This window comes from Physcomitrium patens, chromosome 13 (assembly GCF_059467195.1).
Source record: "Physcomitrium patens ecotype Gransden chromosome 13, ASM5946719v1, whole genome shotgun sequence".
In the NCBI taxonomy this organism is placed as follows: Eukaryota; Viridiplantae; Streptophyta; class Bryopsida; order Funariales; family Funariaceae; genus Physcomitrium; species Physcomitrium patens.
The window spans coordinates 14,457,789-14,475,852 of record NC_143422.1 but is presented as its reverse complement, the minus strand read 5'-3'; the positions used below and the strand labels follow the sequence as shown (position 1 = coordinate 14,475,852).

General features: G+C 44.0%; 1 protein-coding gene across 14 annotated transcripts; it reads right to left on the bottom strand.

Moving 5' to 3' along the window:
- Nucleotides 1-809: 809 nt before the first annotated feature.
- Nucleotides 810-17,185, bottom strand: LOC112290881 (protein CHROMATIN REMODELING 4). 14 transcript variants are annotated; one of them, XM_024537711.3, is made up of 23 exons: nucleotides 16,405-17,185; nucleotides 15,499-15,575; nucleotides 14,113-14,439; nucleotides 13,529-13,610; nucleotides 13,287-13,371; nucleotides 12,674-12,980; nucleotides 12,118-12,155; nucleotides 11,902-11,964; nucleotides 11,728-11,791; nucleotides 10,853-11,530; nucleotides 10,487-10,588; nucleotides 10,196-10,339; nucleotides 9,920-10,049; nucleotides 9,747-9,784; nucleotides 9,305-9,406; nucleotides 8,961-9,056; nucleotides 5,832-8,801; nucleotides 5,452-5,588; nucleotides 5,192-5,306; nucleotides 4,947-5,023; nucleotides 4,048-4,795; nucleotides 3,180-3,813; nucleotides 810-3,025 (listed from the first exon to the last, which is right to left on the bottom strand). In XM_024537711.3, the coding sequence occupies exons 3-23, from the start codon at nucleotides 14,425-14,427 to the stop codon at nucleotides 918-920; spliced, it is 9,033 nt and encodes a 3,010-aa protein (XP_024393479.1). In that variant the 5' UTR covers nucleotides 14,428-14,439; nucleotides 15,499-15,575; nucleotides 16,405-17,185; the 3' UTR covers nucleotides 810-917. The 14 variants fall into 14 exon arrangements, with proteins under 14 accessions (XP_024393479.1, XP_024393480.1, XP_024393482.1 ...); XM_024537712.3 differs by having other exon boundaries at nucleotides 9,305-9,403; XM_024537714.3 differs by having other exon boundaries at nucleotides 9,747-10,049; nucleotides 10,853-11,224; nucleotides 11,390-11,530.
- Between the last annotated feature and the right edge of the window lie 879 nt (nucleotides 17,186-18,064).

The window sequence follows — 18,064 nt, the reverse complement described above, 5'->3', positions numbered from 1 at the left end:
TGGCTTGCTATAGTCTCTTCCAACCCTTGTTTGCTGATTACTTAATGTATTTCATTGACTCTTTACTAAATGTCTTAAGTTAGATTGATGGAGTATGTTTAACATACTGAGTCTAGGTTTCAAGCTACAAGCATTGCCTCTGCCATGAAGATAGCAAGTATTGGTTGATGACTTTCTGGTTCTGGGTTACCCTACAGGCAATCGAATTTAAGAAGTTGCCCATTTGTATTTATTTGGTGGCTGCATCTCTTGTTGCTTCAAGAAATATCTCCATCGTGCAAAGGGGAAGGAAAAACATAGGAAACATTCTTCGTTTCACTAAAAGAGATCATCAAAACAAACTTTGAGTCGATGAACCATTAGTTTCTAAGTGTTGCGGCAAGCATCAATCAAGTTCAGAATGCGCTTACGAAAGCGGTAAATATGTCTGAGGGTCCCGTACTGCTCGAATGGAGAAGCACACCAAGAAACCTTGTTGAGGTAACGCAGTAACTAATTTGAGAGTCGCTTTTCATTTAAGCTGTGGATTGGGAAAACCACATTGAAGATGAAGACCTTAAATAATGCGTTCATCAAGGATTGAAGTTCAGATGTCATATCTCCAGCAGGAGGGCTGGAGTTTGCTTGTGACCCAAGAAAAATACGCCTGTGAGTTGGACAACAGACGTCATTTTCTTCCGCCTCTTCACTGATTAGGCATGTTAAGAATTCTATGGTTCGATGGAGGAGTTAGTATCTAATTCCAGAACCTGGCAATACATGAGTAACTATACAATCAAACTCAGTAAGTGAGTGGATGGCGGGCCATGTGCATAGAAATGAGGGTTCTCTTGAAGTTGTTAAAAATCTGTTCACATATGACATGGCTAATTAAAAGTACCAAATTAAGTCAAAATTAAAAATTTCCTGTCTACATTCTACTGTGTCCGATCATCCGACACCGTCTCATCTGATGATGCATCGTCGTCATCCGCCCCTGCCATTCCTGCTGCACCACGGATTCGAGGATCTGATTCTGTTTCACTGGAGGAGTTGCCATCTCCTTTCTTAGAGGATGCCTTCTGCCGACTCTTGGTTCCAACATCAGCGGCAATCATCCAACCGGGCAACTGCGACTCTCCACTTCCATCTTGGCGATGTTTGTGAGGGGAGTCAGGAGACCCCTCGTAGCTGGGCAGCTTTGCTGATGCAAACGAGAAAGTAGTAGACTTGCGCTTTCGGGTACGGGCCTCGTGTCTGCGTCTTAAGTGGATAACTTCTTGGGCTCCAATGTCACCTTTTCTTAACGATAAAGAGTGCTTGTTCACAGGGAATGAGTTGGAATTTCGGTGGCGACCATCTTTAGCACCGTGACGTTCACTCCTGCTTGAGAAGACTATGTTTTGTCCAGCGGATGTGGTGTCAAGGACCTGGGCACTGCTTTGTGCAAGAAAACTTCTTTCTAATCCACTTGTGACAGTGTCATCTAAAGGCGGGGCTACTGAGGGTAGTGATGGTAAGTTCTTCAGAGACATCAACTCTTCTAAAGCAGGAATGGGTTTCGAAAAAGACGGCTGCGCAGGTGTATCTAGTGAAGGCAAAGCAGAGAAATCAACGTGACGTTTTGAGAATGATGAGGTAGAAGGAGCACTTGCTGTTTGACCCCCAGTGTTAAATCCCGCATTCAAGCTTGATGCAAATTGTTGCAAAGATGAAGAGAGGGAGGGGTTCGTGGATTCAACACCAGACATGAGAAAATTTAGCTCATTTCGTACCGAAACCACTTCGGTGCCACGTCCACTTTCAGCCTCTCCAGCAGCCGACTTTCTTTTCTTCGCTGCTCTTCTTGGGGGTGCGGGCAGGGTCCCAGGGTGTACAAAAGGCGTAAGAAAGGGAACACAATCTTTGTACAGAAACGAGGTTGCCTGAGCAACGGCGGTAATCATGGGAGATACAGTGGCAACTTTTGGGGGAGGGGGAGGGGGTTGATCAGGTTTAAAGGCCTCGCGCAACCAATGAGGCAGGCTTTGGCTAGCTTCATTCGAACCCATCGCGTCGGAATTCTTGGATGATCCGAGCCCTATCTTCAACCTCCTCTTGTCCAACTCCGCAAAAGTAGAAGATAAGGAAGAGGCCCTTGAATCATGGTTTCTTGGTGAATCATGAAACCCCCTCAGTGAAATATTGTCTTGTTGCATCTGCTGGCTAAATGACGCCTTGTGAGGAAACGATCCACTGGAGCTTTGCCCTGCATCTAATAACCCCAAGCCAGGTGCTGACACTTGTGGAAGTAAAGGGAGAGTATGTTGGTCCCGTAACTCTTGAGACTGCTTCTCGCGAGCATCAATCGATTGACTAGCTGAGAGATTTGCCAGAAAAGAGGCAGGCAACTTCGTTTTTGGCAGTTGTGACTGCCGCAACATTTCTTTTGGAACGTCGATACGCCTTCGACTAGTGGTTCCTTCCCACTTGTCGAAATCAATAGAGTGACCCTCCATGGCCAACCCAGATCTGGATGCACTGCCACTCTCACGAACAGCGCTTCCCTGGGGTCTTACAGAATTGACCAGATCCAAAGCAGAAGATGACTCGGGGACCTTAGAATACTCCACCCTATCAATGGCAGGATTGCCTGTCATGCCAGATGACCTACGATACGACAAATCTACTGCCCGCAAAGTCTCCAATACTTGCTTCCTATCAATGGCTTGATTAATAATTGTTGAGGTACCGGTCAAGTCTATGGTTTCTTTTGGGAACCTTTCGAAGCTGTCTGCACTTCCTTTTCTATTTTTAACATAACTTTCTTCACCAGCCGAAGTGTGGTCCCGGTTTCTATGACCGATTCCATCTTCTGCACTAGACAGAGGGCTATAGCCTTGTCTTACTGGCTTGGTTTCGATATCAGCGGGTGAAGGTCCAAACAATTTCATTTGTTCTTCTCTCCATCGCTCTGCTAAATCGTGTGCAGTACGACTTTTGTGAAAATTCAGGCGACGGTCTAGTAACATCGCTGCCCAATTGCCACAACCTAGACGACGCACACCTACAAATAATAAAAACACATGCTGCATTGTTAATAACTAAGTTCCACGAATACCATGCTGCAAACTATGTCTATGAGGGTAGGAAGAATGATAACAAAAGCCTGATAATACACAATCAGTAGAAATCATAGAACAGGAAAAGAAGAGAAGTACCTGTCCACAAGGAGTCAAGCTCATCTTCGGTCCAGGGTTCAACATGCGAACCTTGCTTGAACCTAGCATAAGTTTCTCCAAAGGGCGAACTCCGCTTGCTTAACTCATACTTGTTCAAACTCGGCAGGCCGACCATGTCTTGTGAGCCACTTAACAATCGTAAAGACCCATCTGAGGATCTCCCTTCATGGTGATCGCTGCCACCAGAGACCAATAAGGCGTCCCCCCCCTGAACTCTTGTGACATCTCCACTACCACATAAAGAACTGGGTACCCCTAAAGAAGTGCCCGTCTTGTTGTGCGACCGGGCGAGCTTTTGAGAATCATGGCTTGCTCGTGCCCTCACGAGCAAACCCTGGTCTTGGCCAGATAGGTTTAAGCCCCCAAATCCCAGAGACATGGAGAGATTTGGCGAACCCTGGCTAGACTGATTTGTCCCCAGGACATTGGGTAAGACATCATTTGATAAGAATTGGGAGGAATGTCTTCCATCAGAGGACGCAGGGGGTAACATACTTCCTCCCTTCTTATTAGAAACGCGTCTGAGTAATTCAGACACAGTTACTGATCCCGTAGCATCTCGAGAGTCCTTTATTGAACTTGCGTGAGGAACATCAAATACCCCAGAGGTCGACTACAAGACATACACCACCACCACCACCAGTGTTAACACACTATTTAACAACCATTAATATCAACTCACTATATGCAGAAACAACCAACCTCCAAATATATCACAAAATACTGCTCCCAAACCCAAGTCGCAGGTCTGATGTCCACATGAAACATAGAAACAATGTATCTCTTATTCCTATTGCAAACATGTTTGCAAACGTTGCTGACATTTTACAGTTAAGATGCGACCTACCAGCATAGCAGAATTTTGTCCTTCTCTTGCGTAGGCTCGTTGTAAGAGATCTGGTTGGAGTCCTTGCAAATCAGCATCGTGCCTCCTATTTCCAGGGTTGTCAAAGACACGCTCCTCACTAACTGGTTGAGGAACTCTTGATCCAGATACACCATCAAACACAAGAGATCTGATGTTTGAGTGTCCAGCGCTTCCATATTGACCGCTAGATCCTTGAATCGCAGGTGATAAAAGCTGCCGAATGGCTTGAGAACTCAAACTGCTTTGCGGACCTTTGTCCAATTGTTTTCTCAGGGTACTTAAATCTGGGTCAATCTGTTCACTGGACAGCAGTGGGGATGGAACATGGTGTTTAGAGCTGACAAGTGACTGCTCTCCTGCTGCTCTAACTGGTGTTCCCGGCACAGTATATACTCTATGAGGATAAGATACGTTGCCATTCCTCGATTGCTCGACATTGATGATACTGATGGAAGGCATCGTTCTTGGTGTATCTTCAAGGTCAATAGTAATAGGAGTTTGAATGGTGTTGACTTTAGCAGAGCTACTCCGGTGGGTGCCCTGAAAAGTAGGGCTCCGTTCCTCTGTCTCATGAGCTGCGATTTGTGAGAATGAAGTTGTCAGTGGATTTGAAGACGAAGAAGCCGGAGTCTTAAAGGATCCACTGACAGGTTTGCCCTCATCTGCAAAGCTTGACTGAGTGTCATCCTTTATATTTAAATCTTGATCGTCAGCTCGAACCTTTCCCCTGTAAATAAAATTAGAAAGACATAATTTTACTATTAAAAAGGTTAAAGTCATTAGGAGCAACACCGAACCAGAACACCCAAGAAACGTATGGGAGAAATACAGAAAAAAAATATGTAAGAAAAATAATTGAGTAGGACATGAATACTTACAGAGGCTGCTTGACACGAGGGACGGGCTTAGACACAGGCTCAGATGAATGATCTCTATCCAAGTCTTCCTCTGAATACTGCACGCAACAATTTTTACAGATCTTAATTTCATGGATATCATTTACTTGATAAGAAAGCAAAGCTCGACCAAATTCAATCGAATTTGGAGTAAAGAATGTAATGATAACATATCATTACTCTTGTTGAATGCTACTAAGTGGGTACTTCCTGATATGCAAACTTACACCCGAAGATTCCTCTTCCAGCTTCAAAACCTGGGACTCATTGTAGAGAACATTTTTCCGCGTCCGCTTCCCACGACCTAGTGCGGCTTCTTCCTCCTTTTGTAACTTCTCCCATCTGCGACATTGCCATTGTAGATGGTTAAGAATGGGTATAACATACTTTTTTAATTTAATCAGTACATGAACTAGCCCTACTTTATTGCAGCGTCCTAAACACGTTTCGAAGGGTTTAAGCCTCGTACTCCTCGTAATCCTCGTACCTTAATCGCAAAAGTTCTTCCCATTTATTCTGCTCTACGCTTGGGTTAAGAGGATTTTCTGCAATTTCAATATCCCTTGGAGAATCTTCCTCATTGTCCATTTGCTCCCCACAATCTTGTTCATTCCAGGTCCAGGTCTGAGAATCCACAACCGTCATAAGAAAAATGTAAGCAGAGTCTGCAGAATCGACGAAATGAATACTGGTAATAAAAAAATTATGAAGATAAATATTTACAAAGTTCCCAAAATTACACAAACAACATTCTCCGATCCTTCAAGAAGGAATTTTAATAGGGCATGAGGGCGATCTGTAACTCTGAAGTTACTGCTACACATGCACTCTGAATAGCGTCGCAACTGTGTGAGGAACGCAACCTACCTTGAGAGAACCCAACCAGTCACCTCCTTGGTCTCCTTCAGCCACTTCCATATTGGTAGTTGCCAGGTCTGACCTGTCCAGCAACCGGGAGACTGCAACATCATCCCAGATCACCTTAGCTGCTTTCGCTTTTTTCTGAACTTTGTCTTGAGACAACATTCCGTCCTTACAATCGTCTTTGATCTCTCTATCGAGGCCACTTGATTTTCCACACGTCTCATCTAATGGCTTCCTTCTGACTTCTTCAGTGGCACCAACCTCAGCATTCAGCAAAGCACGTGATTCTTCCAAACTATCTCCTGCAAAGAGTTCCTCAGTACCCCATCGGATGATATCTTCAACTTCTTTTTGAGAGCCAGACTTATTCGCAAACAGGTACTCCAGCATTAACTTTTTCCTTGCAAGCTGAAGGATCCGTTCCTCAACACTTGCACGAACGACCAGACGGTAAACCAGAAGGGTTTTAGATTGTCCAATCCGATGTGCACGGTTCATAGCTTGAATATCTGCGTGAGGGTTGAAATCCGAATCATAAATTATGACCGTATCTGCTGTGGCCAAGTTAATACCTAATCCACATGAGCGTGTGGACAAGAGAAACACAAACCGAGACTGATCCTGGTTAAAACGAGAGATACTTTTCTGTCGCTCAGCTACTGGTACTGATCCATCCACTCGCTCATAGCTGTGAGCACCAAACTCGAACACCATATACTCTTCCAGAATATCTAAGAGCTTAGTCATCTGCGAAAAAATCAGCACACGGTGACCTCCCCTCTTTAGATGCCGCAGCATGGAATGCAGAAGTGTCAATTTCGCTGACGCTTTGATGCGCATCTCGTGAAAAAATTTGGGACTTCCTCCCTCTGGCTCCGATCCTGGAAGGAGATACGGATGATTGCAAACCTTTCGTAGTTGCATCATAATATTGAGCAACGATTGATTCTGACCACCTGGCTTGCAGCCACCTACTTGTCTTAGCAGCTGATAGTTTTTGGTTAAAAGAGCACGGTAGTACTCTGCTTGCACCGGTGTCAGCTCAACAGGAACAACCCGCTCGGCTTTGGGCGGTATATTTTGCATAACATCTTTCTTTAATCGACGCAGCATGTGAGGCGCAACGAGCTTCTTCAGCTCATCCACTTGCTCAGCTGTACTCAAAGAGCCGAACTTCTCCTCAAATGCACCCTGAGACGGAAACGTTTCTGGTTGCAGAAAGTTGAGAAGGTTGTACATTTCACTCAGATTATTCTGAAGTGGAGTACCCGTCAGAAGAACTCGGTGACCAAATTTATACGTATTGAGAAGTGTAAAGAGCTTGCTTTCTGAATTTTTCAGTCTCTGACCTTCATCAACTATCAAAACTTCCCAAGGAATCGAGCGGAGCTGATTTGAATCAGAAATCACCATCTCATACGACGTAAGCATGACATCGAACTTGATTATTTGGGAATCTGGTCGCTTCCCTTCATTTCCTGATTTGCCAGTAGTCGTGGAATACCACTCATACTCTCGAATCACAGCTCTAGCCTTCACAGAACCATGATATTCAATGACATTTAGAAAAGGAGCCCACACCGAAAATTCAGCCAGCCAATTAGACATAGTTGAAAGTGGCACAAGAACCAGACAAGGAGCATTCACACGAAACTCCCGGTAGAGGGAAGCCAGGAATGCGCATGCCGATATGGTCTTGCCTAAACCCATCTCATCTGCCAGAATCACTTTCTTGTGATGATACCAGCTTTTCCTCAGCCAATTAAGCGCTTCCAGCTGATGAGGAAACAATATCCCTCCTCCTCTCAACCACTCTGGCTGCACAGTAAGCTCTTCAATCCCTGAAGGACGGTTTTCGTTAGTCATCATATTGGACGTCTTTGTGACGGCTGCTGCCTCAAACCGCTCAAATACTTGAAGAAGCTCAAGATTCTTGGCAACGACAGGATGCCCTTTATCTTCCCAAGTGCATGCATCGTACGGCTGGCTGTGCCACTTCACTAATACTTCAGCTGAACCATTTTTGCCTACTCTAGTGGCTAGGATTCGCTGCGGCTTTAAACATTCGTCATCCATTAAGATCAAGGGATCTGTCCCGTACTTAAGCTTATACTTTTCCAGTTTTCGTTTGGCAATGGTTCGCAGCCTCTCCTCACTGACCCATTCATTATGTATGTGAGACCTGTCTCGCCATTTCACAAGAAACTCCAGACTTGGAGACAGGTTCACTTGGCCATCGGTGCCCGTAGCGTTGATATCACACAAAGAATCTGGATTTCCTTTCTTCTCAGCTGCTTCTGTAGGGGCAACACCTGAGGACGTGATTTTCCCATTCTCAAATTCTTTGATCTTTCTTGTCGTGTCCTTGCTTTGTTGTAAAAGGGAATTAGACAATCCACCACACGCGATTTCTTTATTCGAGGCATTCTCGTCGGTCTTTGTAACACTGTCGAGTGGCAACTGAACATTCAAATTCATGTAGTGACCGCCAATTTCAATCACAAACGAAGGATCCTCGACTTGAACTACACCACTACTTGACAATTTAGAGGAATTTTTTTCTTTCGGATTAGTCAGTGCAGATGTTTTCACTTTGACACTTTCAATTTCAGACACAACTGTTTTAGTTTCCGGCTCCTCTTCTTCCAAGTCCAGTGATTTCCGTTCTGTGTTCAATATAGCAGCTCCGGCACCAGCACCTGACAGAGAATCTATTTCCATCGGCACAGCCGTCTGTGCTCCTCCAGTTGGATTCACATCAGATGACTGCTTTCTTTTCACAACCTTCCACTCCATACCTGCAGCATCACCAGGTCCCTCAAGTATATTTTTTAAGGATCCATTAACATTGCCCTCTTCAACCTTCTGAGGATAAACCTTCAGTTGTCTATCTTTGTCCATTTCAGTGACACATCTTGATGTAGGCAAGCCCTGACAGGCTGGAACTCGGCAACCAAGGATACAATGTACCTGCTTTAAATCATTCCCAAATATCCACATCAGTGATGAGTGTTCAATGCACTACTCTAATCTCTGAATTTTTAAATAGGTGACAGATAAATGAAGTTATTGGCAAACGCAACTAATAAACGCAACAATGTAGTCAAATTACGGCACAGGTAAAACGCCAACCTCAGCAGATAAAGCATCAAAAGGTTGCTCATCCCCAAGGTCATGATCGCCTCCTGAACTGCAACTAGAACAGAACCATGGGTTTTTGGGCATCCTCTGCACAACGTGAACGAAGATACATCATAATATAGACTAATTTAGGAAAGTGCAGTGCACATCTTCCTTCATCAGTAACTCTGAAAATACGCCAATAAAAGTTTCTTTGAGCTTTCAGTCACCACTCAAAAGCACATATCTAACTGAGACTTGACATGGTAAATCCTAACCAAAAAACAATTCACCAACTGAATAATAAGAAACCCAATGAGAACAATAAAAACAAATAAATGAAAGTCATGTTGTACCCGTAGAGGAGGAACAACACAATCCTTGTGAAACGCACAAGAACAGTTCCCACAATTGAAGTCAACACCTCGCTCTCCACATGAATGACATCTTCCGGACTTCTGAACAAAATGATAGAGGAATTAAATGACAGTATACAACTTCTGAGCGCTTCAACGCAGAGCCGAACCTCATCACAACACAGCATGTATGGCTAAAAAACCACAATCAATTATCACACCACAATGTTGGTTTACACTGGTATTTTATCTCACTCAAATCACTCAAGTGCTGCCGAGTTTGTTTTAAATTCTAAACTGAGGCAACTATCTTAGATCCAATCTAGTTATAAGCTTACGAGGCATAAAAAAAGACTAAACAAAACGTAAAAAATTTGACATTTAAGCCAGAAAAACATAGCAAATGCCCTTACAGTTGTAAAATTTAAGTTGTGACACTTACCAGTTCGTCTTTCTCGAGTTGGATCGTTTCCACGCATTCTGCAGGGGTGCTATTAGAAGGATTATCATCAACAGTGCCCGCCCTGATTTCAGGATGGCACTTGTCACACAAACCAGAGCTTCGTAATGAAAAAGTTTCAACGCCACAATAACCACAGTTGAGCTTTCTCTGACCACTATCTTCTTCTCCTTTGGATTTAGCACGTTTCCTCCGCCTTTTTGAATCCGCATCCTCCCTCCTTCTCTTAGAAATTTTTTCGGACGACACGACAGGGGGGCCTATGGACTTCTCTTTCCGCCAAACCTGTCAATACCATGATATGCAAGTTACACCTCCAACTATAAACACAAAATTCATAATAAGAATAAAATTCAAGTAGGAATATGAATTCGTGCGCTTCTCGTCATGATCAACATATGGTGAACAAAGATCCTAGATAACAAAAACACCTTATTGCCAGCACGTGCTGAAGGATCCTCAACACCCTTGACCTTAGATTGCTGCCTTGCGTCTGCAAAGGAATTGCCAGCTGCTCTCACAACCCCTGATCGGTCACGACATGTAGGGCATACCCACTTGCCTGGAGGAGTGCGCTTCACACACAAAAATCAAATTCATCACACCCTTTGAGTCAATACTTATCCATAGTGAAGTTTGTGACATTACTAAATTCGGCTGGAACTGCCTATTCATGCGTTACCCTCTGCAACAGAAAGTAAAAAGTAGTGATAGAATGGTACCTTAAGAGGAGGCGTCAAACACTCCAGATGGTAGACACGAGGACAAAGATCGCAGCAAAGTAATTCACCACCAATACCGCAAACTTCACAGTCATAGTAATACTGTCCACAAAGCATCCACTAAACCAATCAATACCTACAAAGACTCATGAATATTATAAAAATTACACGAATCGTCGCTAAATTCGCTAGGATTCATATTGCCACTGAAAATTTAATGTCGACCAGTGATCAAGAAGTAATTTTGTCCACATTCTGCCCATAATCACACTCCGACAACAAAAAGAGACACGTAAGAATGAAAGTAGGTGAACTTTTTTAAAACATGGGTGTGGTCAACCAGAAGGTACTGTCTGCTTTGTTTACCAATGCTGGCTGAAAAAAATTGTGGCTCACCCCGTCTTCACCAGTCCTCTTGGGTTTCCGAGACCCATCCTTGTCGACCTTGACTGAATCTCCAGCATTTGAAAGGCTCCTACTCAGCTTCTTCCCAATGCTCTGCCGATTCAACTTGGAGTCACTCACTGCCTTTGTCGGTGGGGATTCAGGGATCGTAACGTCCTCGGCCTCATCGGAGGAACCCTGTGAATCATCCTTCATTTGCTCATCTGCAACAAGCCTTTTTCTCTTCCTGGTCATATCTCCACCATTATCTTTTGTCTTCTTCAGTTTCGAAATCGTTGCATCCTCCTCCCCTTTGCTTAAACACATAGATCTTGCTTGCTTCATGTCCTCAACCTGCAAACCATGAACTTTCTTCATTCGCATCTGCTTCAACTTCCCTTGGCCAATCTCCGTCCTATGTTTTAAGTGTTTCTTCCCAGTGTCGAGGGTCTCTTTACCCAAACGTAAAGGAGCTTCTGACTCATCCTCATCACTGGAAGAACTGTTGGAAGAACGCACCTCCATGGATGAATCCCTCTCTTCTCTCAAAGACTTGGTACCTACTGCTGTATTATCTGCAGTTCGTCTGCGTTTCGCTTCATCGGAAATATCTTTGAGTGCTAACTGAAAATTACCATCTTCAAAACGCTCAGGAAACTTCTGCAGATGCATGAAAAAAACATCAGCATCAGCTCAAATAATGTAGCAAAACTAAAATTACAGACTAAAAAATAAGAACACGACGATTTAATTCTAGTAAAGTTAACTTTACACTCACTTGAGCGTATCAAGAACAAGAGTCGCGATTAACAGCACAAAAAAGACATTAATAATGAAATGTGAACGGGATATTCAACCTGCTCATTGAAATCCTTTCGAAACTTTTTGTACGAGGCCAAGTTCTCCCTTTGCAACCAAGCGCTGCAGAAGATTCAAGGGATTCAAAGATAAATCCTTCATTCCTTGCACATTGACTTAGAAAAGAAAAACAATCTAAAAGAAAATAGTTTATTAAGGAGTACGTGACATACAATCGCTGCTCATCAGTAGGTAAACCATAGAGTTCGACGCATGTCCATCCCACCAGTTTCTTCCTACAAATTACCACGTGTAGAAAAAATTAATAGACAGCTCAGCCAAAAAATGAATCAAATATGGTCAAACCAATCACACTTACAACGATTCTTATCCGTACATGCTACATAACACGTACAATTCAAAGAACCAATACCCAGAAGTTAACTTACTCTAGCACAGATTCTGGCAACTCCTCAAGATTAACCACCTGTAAGTCACAGTAACAAACACATTCATTTACATAGTCCTCAGTAAACTGCCTGAAAGATGGCTACAATACCTTAATTGTAAATATAAACACGGCGACGACAATATTTGAAAGATACAGTAAAATCACAGAAACCGCAAAGTCCCCACATTCCTACTACTCAAGTCCAAGATAGCATCACCAATATAAATGTCACCAGGTTGGCCTATAGCTCAAAATACCGTAAAAGCTTAGGACTAGCTGATACCCAACCATTCCAGGTGATGCGGTAGAAAGTATACAGCTATGCTGCGATCTTGATTGCACTAAAGCAAGCAACAATACGCAAGGATTTAAGAGAACCTAAGAAAAAGTGTGATGTAATTCTTGTTGGAAAAAACATATATGCAGACCCAGAAAACAAGTAACGTAATGTGAGGGCATACTCTGATAATTTAGCTAAGGACGTTACAATGAGCTAGAGAACTGCATCTATATCATAAATTTGAACTTTGTAACATTCTAAACCATGGACATACCCTTGCTGGCCACCATGGACGTTCCTCAAGTTTAGCCCAAACAAGTGTCTGTGGAGGAAATGCTCTATTGCGCCGTTTCTTTCGCACTATCCGCCGGATCTCTTCAGCTTGGCTTGTCCACTGATTAGCACCTCCATCTTTCCGACCACTTCGTTGCTTCTTCAAAGGAGTAGAGGCGTCTCCATCTTGCACACCACAGTCTGGATCTGAATCTTCGTCTTCGCCATCGGCAACTTCTACATCTACGTCTATATCTTCCTCAGCTCCCACCACTCGAGCTTCTGGTTCTAAAATGTCTTCCACCTTCCTGCAACAAAATATCAATACAACCATGTCTCAGTTAGAAGACATGGTACAAAAAAAACTTGCGCAAATCCACTTCAAGACAGAACAGGCACTCCTACAACCACAACTAACCGAAAAGCAAACACTCCGAATATTACGATGGTCAAATCCATAAAAGCGGATGAACGGTGTCGACAAGCGGTCATCGAAGGACAGACAAAGAACATAGCACTGACTGTCTAAAAAGGAGCATACATTTAAAAACCAAAAACCAAATTCATGTTTCACAAAACGAAAAGCAAATCGTGCCCGTGATAAATGGAATTACCGTCTCCTAGACGTCGGGGATTTCTTTGGAGATTTTTCGACTGTCACGTCATGTTCCACATTTGTTCTCCGTAAGCGAGGGGGACCTGTACACATAAAACCCCACTGACTAACTTAAGAAGCTTCTTACACCTACAGGAACTTTCAGAGCAATGCAAAGTAAAGACAATCATAAACTGCAAAAAACTAACTGGGAACAGCAGTAAAAACTGCAAAACATCGTGAGTACGTAACAATACCCACCGCATTGACCCGCCAGCTTCCTTTTGAGATAATCACTATTGTTGGAAAGTGTAGCTGTCCCAAACTTAGCCTCGTATCGTCTCTGAACCCAAAAGGGCAAAATCAATACCTTCGTTTATTATATTGCACAAAATGAAACTACTTTTCAGGGGTAAGATATAAATACTACATGAAGTACCAAAATTCAAATGTTTCACATAATACAAACTGATTGTTGTGATAACAAAAGACAATACAGTTTTCCTAGCTTTAATGATTAAACAAGGAAAAAAAAATCTTTAAAATTAAATTAAAACAAAAACAAACAAACCAAGAAATGCAACAAAGTGGTTCCGCTCTTGTGAACATTGCTTAAAGGAACACACGATATACACATGAGAAGTAGAAAACTTCACAAATCAGTTGCGAACAATCCTAGCAACTAAAACTTGAATGCGTACCTCCTCATTAGACAACGTTAGCCATAACAATAAAACCCCGGACCTTTTCATGAAAATCCATTGCTTAGACACTTTTTCATATACAGAAACCATGCATAAACTTCTATTCAAGATGCGCATTGAAAGAGTGAAATCTAACGTTACCCGAAGTTCTTTCAAAGATGTATTTGAGAAGTCCTGATACTCAGGGGCAGGTGAAGTAGGCTCGGTGTCACCCGACTTGTGATCACTGGGATCTGAAGTAGCCGGTTCATGGTTGGTAGCCACAGATGCACCAGTTGAGGACTTTGCACCCTTCGTAGACCCAGCCAAGTTTCTTGCGGGCGAGACTGGGAGTTTGATGCGCAGTCTTACATGCTGATGAGTAGCAGCATGATCCACCGTAGCAGATTTACTTTTTATCCCATGAGGTCCACCAGACTTCGTCCGCTTTTCCTTGGGCTTCTCAAGCGCCTCCATCTATGTCCAGAACTGGTCGACACATTCTCTGATATAAGTAATTTACGTCAACGGAAACAGGAAAATGGAGAAATTCCACAAATCAATCACCGTAAATTAAACAAGTTAACTACATTACAATGTAGTCAAAAAGTTTAGACCCTCGCACACCTGCAAGTTCTAAGCGCTATTAAATTATGATTCATCAGCCCACAACAAAAGACATCAAGACTTAACTCAAACCACAGACCCGACACGCGCATTCATCAAACTTGATACCATGTATTCGAAAAACCAATCTCACAAATTCAATCAACTCCTAGACATTGTACCATCCATCACTCTCGTGAATGAGTTACACATAAGCTTCAGATAGTTTTCGACCAAGTCGAATTACACACAAGTCGATCAGGACATAGAGTGATGGCTAAAACGAGGTCCATGAGGATATTCAGGTCATCCTCTTTCAGAGCTAATACAACGGCGCAGGCTGATCATGAAATCATTAAAGATGCATGCTGCAATTCGATAATAATCCTAATAACGCCAAATACGATTACACCAACAGCGCTTCCAACAAGCTATCTTTCCGACGTGTGACTCCACTCTCTAATGAAGTAGAGCAGCCCCTGAAAAAGTCTCGATTCTCAAATGCCCCCATTACCCAAGCCCAAATGTATGGGCCAAAGCTACATGTATCTCGAAATATATGTTACTGAGTTTTCCTTTTCCAAATGCACAGGTCATTTCACTATCTTTGAAGGCAACCACTCCTGTGATTGCCCAGTAAATTAATGAGCACAATGCACACATTATTTCAAGTCGCGAGGCTGACCAAGCATGATCTCGCCAAAAGCTCCATATTAAGCAACCATAGAATGCACTTTCGGCGTCTTAGAATATCCATCCCAGCCACAGAAGGAGCGTAAACTTCTAAGCTAGAATTCCTTGATCCCTTGCGCTGACATGTCACAAACAACCCCCACCACTACTTTTCCCAATTTCCATTTCGTGTAATATCCTGCTTGTAACGCAAAGCCTCGATCAAAAAACCAGCAATCCTTCATAAAATTCAAGATTCAAAAGTCTCACCATGGAAATAACCTACTTAAGTGCTCGTAAAATTGAATTCCTAAGACTTGTCGATTTCTCTTCAGCTGATACTGGACCTGTAGTTACGAGAAGCAGTTTGTGAGCGTTATGGATGCTTAGCTGTCATCCAATGTCAACGGCGACGCAGAAAAAGTTTACTACACTGGAAAAATAAAAAATTCAAATAAAACCACTGAAGCACCCAGTCTCATGTCACTGAAAAAAAACCCTCTCATAGTCATCCTGTTGTGTAGTTATAATTGTCCGTACAATTCGATTTCCTTAACAGCCATATTTGCAGGTCAGACAGCTTCAAATTGGAGCGGTCTTCCTTCTTTTCTGATATTAAAACATAAGTTCCTAAAAATGGAGAGAGAGAAGAGGGAGAGAGAGAGAGAGGGATTTCAATCCCGATACTTGCAAAGGTTTCAATTGTCCGTAATAATTGGAAAAAACTGAAGCATCTGACGACCCGTGACAAATTACACGAAAGGCTGAGGGGCAACGACACAGATCATTCCTTAAAAGCCATTTGAGAACAGACAGCAACGTAAGAAGCCTAAGGTACAGTATACAATGCCATGAATCATGCTGTCATGAGTTGTACTTCAAATCCTTCAAAAAATGTTGTGAAGTCACTCCTACAAAGCCATGAAAACCCTCACTGCGGTTCGTGCCAAGTAACAGAGGACAGCCACAACCATCGAGTGCACAACCTGAACATAAGAGGAGTATGTCGAAGTCATGTTTCTCTCTTTCCCCGCTAACCCCGTAACCCTAATTTGCTGCACCTGATAACAATAGCCCTTGGTTGACCTCCTCAAAGCCGGGCCAAGTAACCACATGACAAAAGCCTCCACAAAAAACAGACATCATTAAAGTCTCTGGGGAGCGGGGGGGAGATACCGTAACAAGAGGAGCGTCGAAGAAGGCGAAACCAACTCCCCTGGCGCACCCGAAGGAACTTCTCTAACACCGCATACTATAGCGCAATTGATCTTTCCCGCACCAACAGCCTCGCATTTCCATGGATGTGTTTGGCGTAACTTTCGCACTATACGGGAGAGGGAAGGGGGTTTCAACAATTAAGGTACCCTTTTCCAACTCTGCGAACTGCCTAGAAAACTACTAAAATCACGGGTACTAAACGGGCGCAAAAACCACAACTAAGCTCGTAACAAGGGGGCAGCAGCACGGGTCTTACGGTATCGTCAACCTACAACCACAGGTGTGAATATTATTGATGGCCCATAAACTACATGAAACGAAATGAAAGAGGAATGGTGGTTGGCTTTCACGGAAAATAGGTGAAGCGAGAGAAAGGCGACAGGGTATGGTAGTAGTGGTGCTTCTCGGGGTGCTCGGTGGGTTGGCGTGAAAGGAGTGGGTGGTGTGATGCCGTGGCATGACTCCTGCTGCACAACCGGAAAGGACCAGAACATGGGGCAGCGTCGTCAGTCCAGCCGTCCCATCCCACCACTCGGATGTGACGCCGGTCAGTAATCGTGACAACTACAATTCTACACCTGGTCCCTGGGGGGGACCTTCTTTCTGCCGATCCGAAAGGAAGGAGGCAGCAGCAGTGTTAGCTTGTTGTTAGCCCTTGGTCCCACGTGGGATCCCCCCATTCCCGAGCTTGAAAGCTGCAGCTCCGTGGGTCTATCATACTCTCTTCCCCCCTTTTCCCCGCCCTGCCATGCGCACTACATTACGCCATTGGTAACCTCCCACCATCATTATTACCCATTCCCCAACTCCACCCCACCCCAAGTTCCAACCATCATCGTCGGACCACCTCTCCCCTGCTGCGTCCTCCCCACTCCTCGGCGACTCTAGATCGCGCTGATCCGCTCAACCCACACCGTTCATCGAACCATCATCACCGCCATCCCTCCGCCACTTCGCCGCCCATTGCAGCGATGCTGCAACGTCGAACTGCTGCCGCTTCTAGTCAGTGAATGCGTTTTGCGTTCTTTTACCTCTACAAAAAGCCTCTCCCCCCCCCCTTACGAATCAGCGTATTTGTTTTATCTGCTTGGTATTTTTTCCGTTCTAAGTGCGCGTCGTACAGCACCACCAGAACCGCTTTTGAAACGAGTTCCTGCGTGGTCGTTGACTGAGGTTTACCCACCCTTCACACATACTGGATCGTACATACAGTCAGGTACTATCGATTTTTATTATTTCCAGGGGTCTCAACTGGCAGCCTCTGCGAGAGACGGGGGGAGGGGGGGGGTGTTGATAAATTCGTAGCTCATCAAGGGGGAGCAGTTACTCCTGGAACAGTGCCGTAGGTCCATCTGAGTTGAAAAGTCGTAGGGGGTGGGGAAGTGGCATTGCACAACACCCACAAGAAGCGCCACACCACAATATCAGGCAGATTCGTCAGATGCTTCCTACCCTGCGATCTTGGGGGATGGGGAGGGGCTAACTTAAGCTACACACCACCGGTCTGGTTGCAGTTTTCTAGGTACTATTGCCACCCACCCCGCCCCAACCAATACCAATATTCGTGACGACTACACGACCGTCGAATTCGACGCTCCTGCTGCCTGCCCTTCCTTGC

What these genes read in the sequence shown, in the direction of transcription:
- LOC112290881 (XM_024537704.3), bottom strand. Translation starts at nt 14,427, where the DNA reads ATGGAGGCGCTTGAGAAGCCCAAGGAAAAGCGGACGAAGTCTGGTGGA. An exon ending in TGGAAGAGGAATCTTCGGGT is followed by an intron (nt 5,024 to 5,191) that starts GTAAGTTTGCAT and finishes TGTTGCGTGCAG; the next exon opens with TATTCAGAGGAAGACTTGGA. An exon ending in CCTCGTGTCAAGCAGCCTCT is followed by an intron (nt 4,796 to 4,946) that starts GTAAGTATTCAT and finishes TTTTATTTACAG; the next exon opens with GGGAAAGGTTCGAGCTGACG.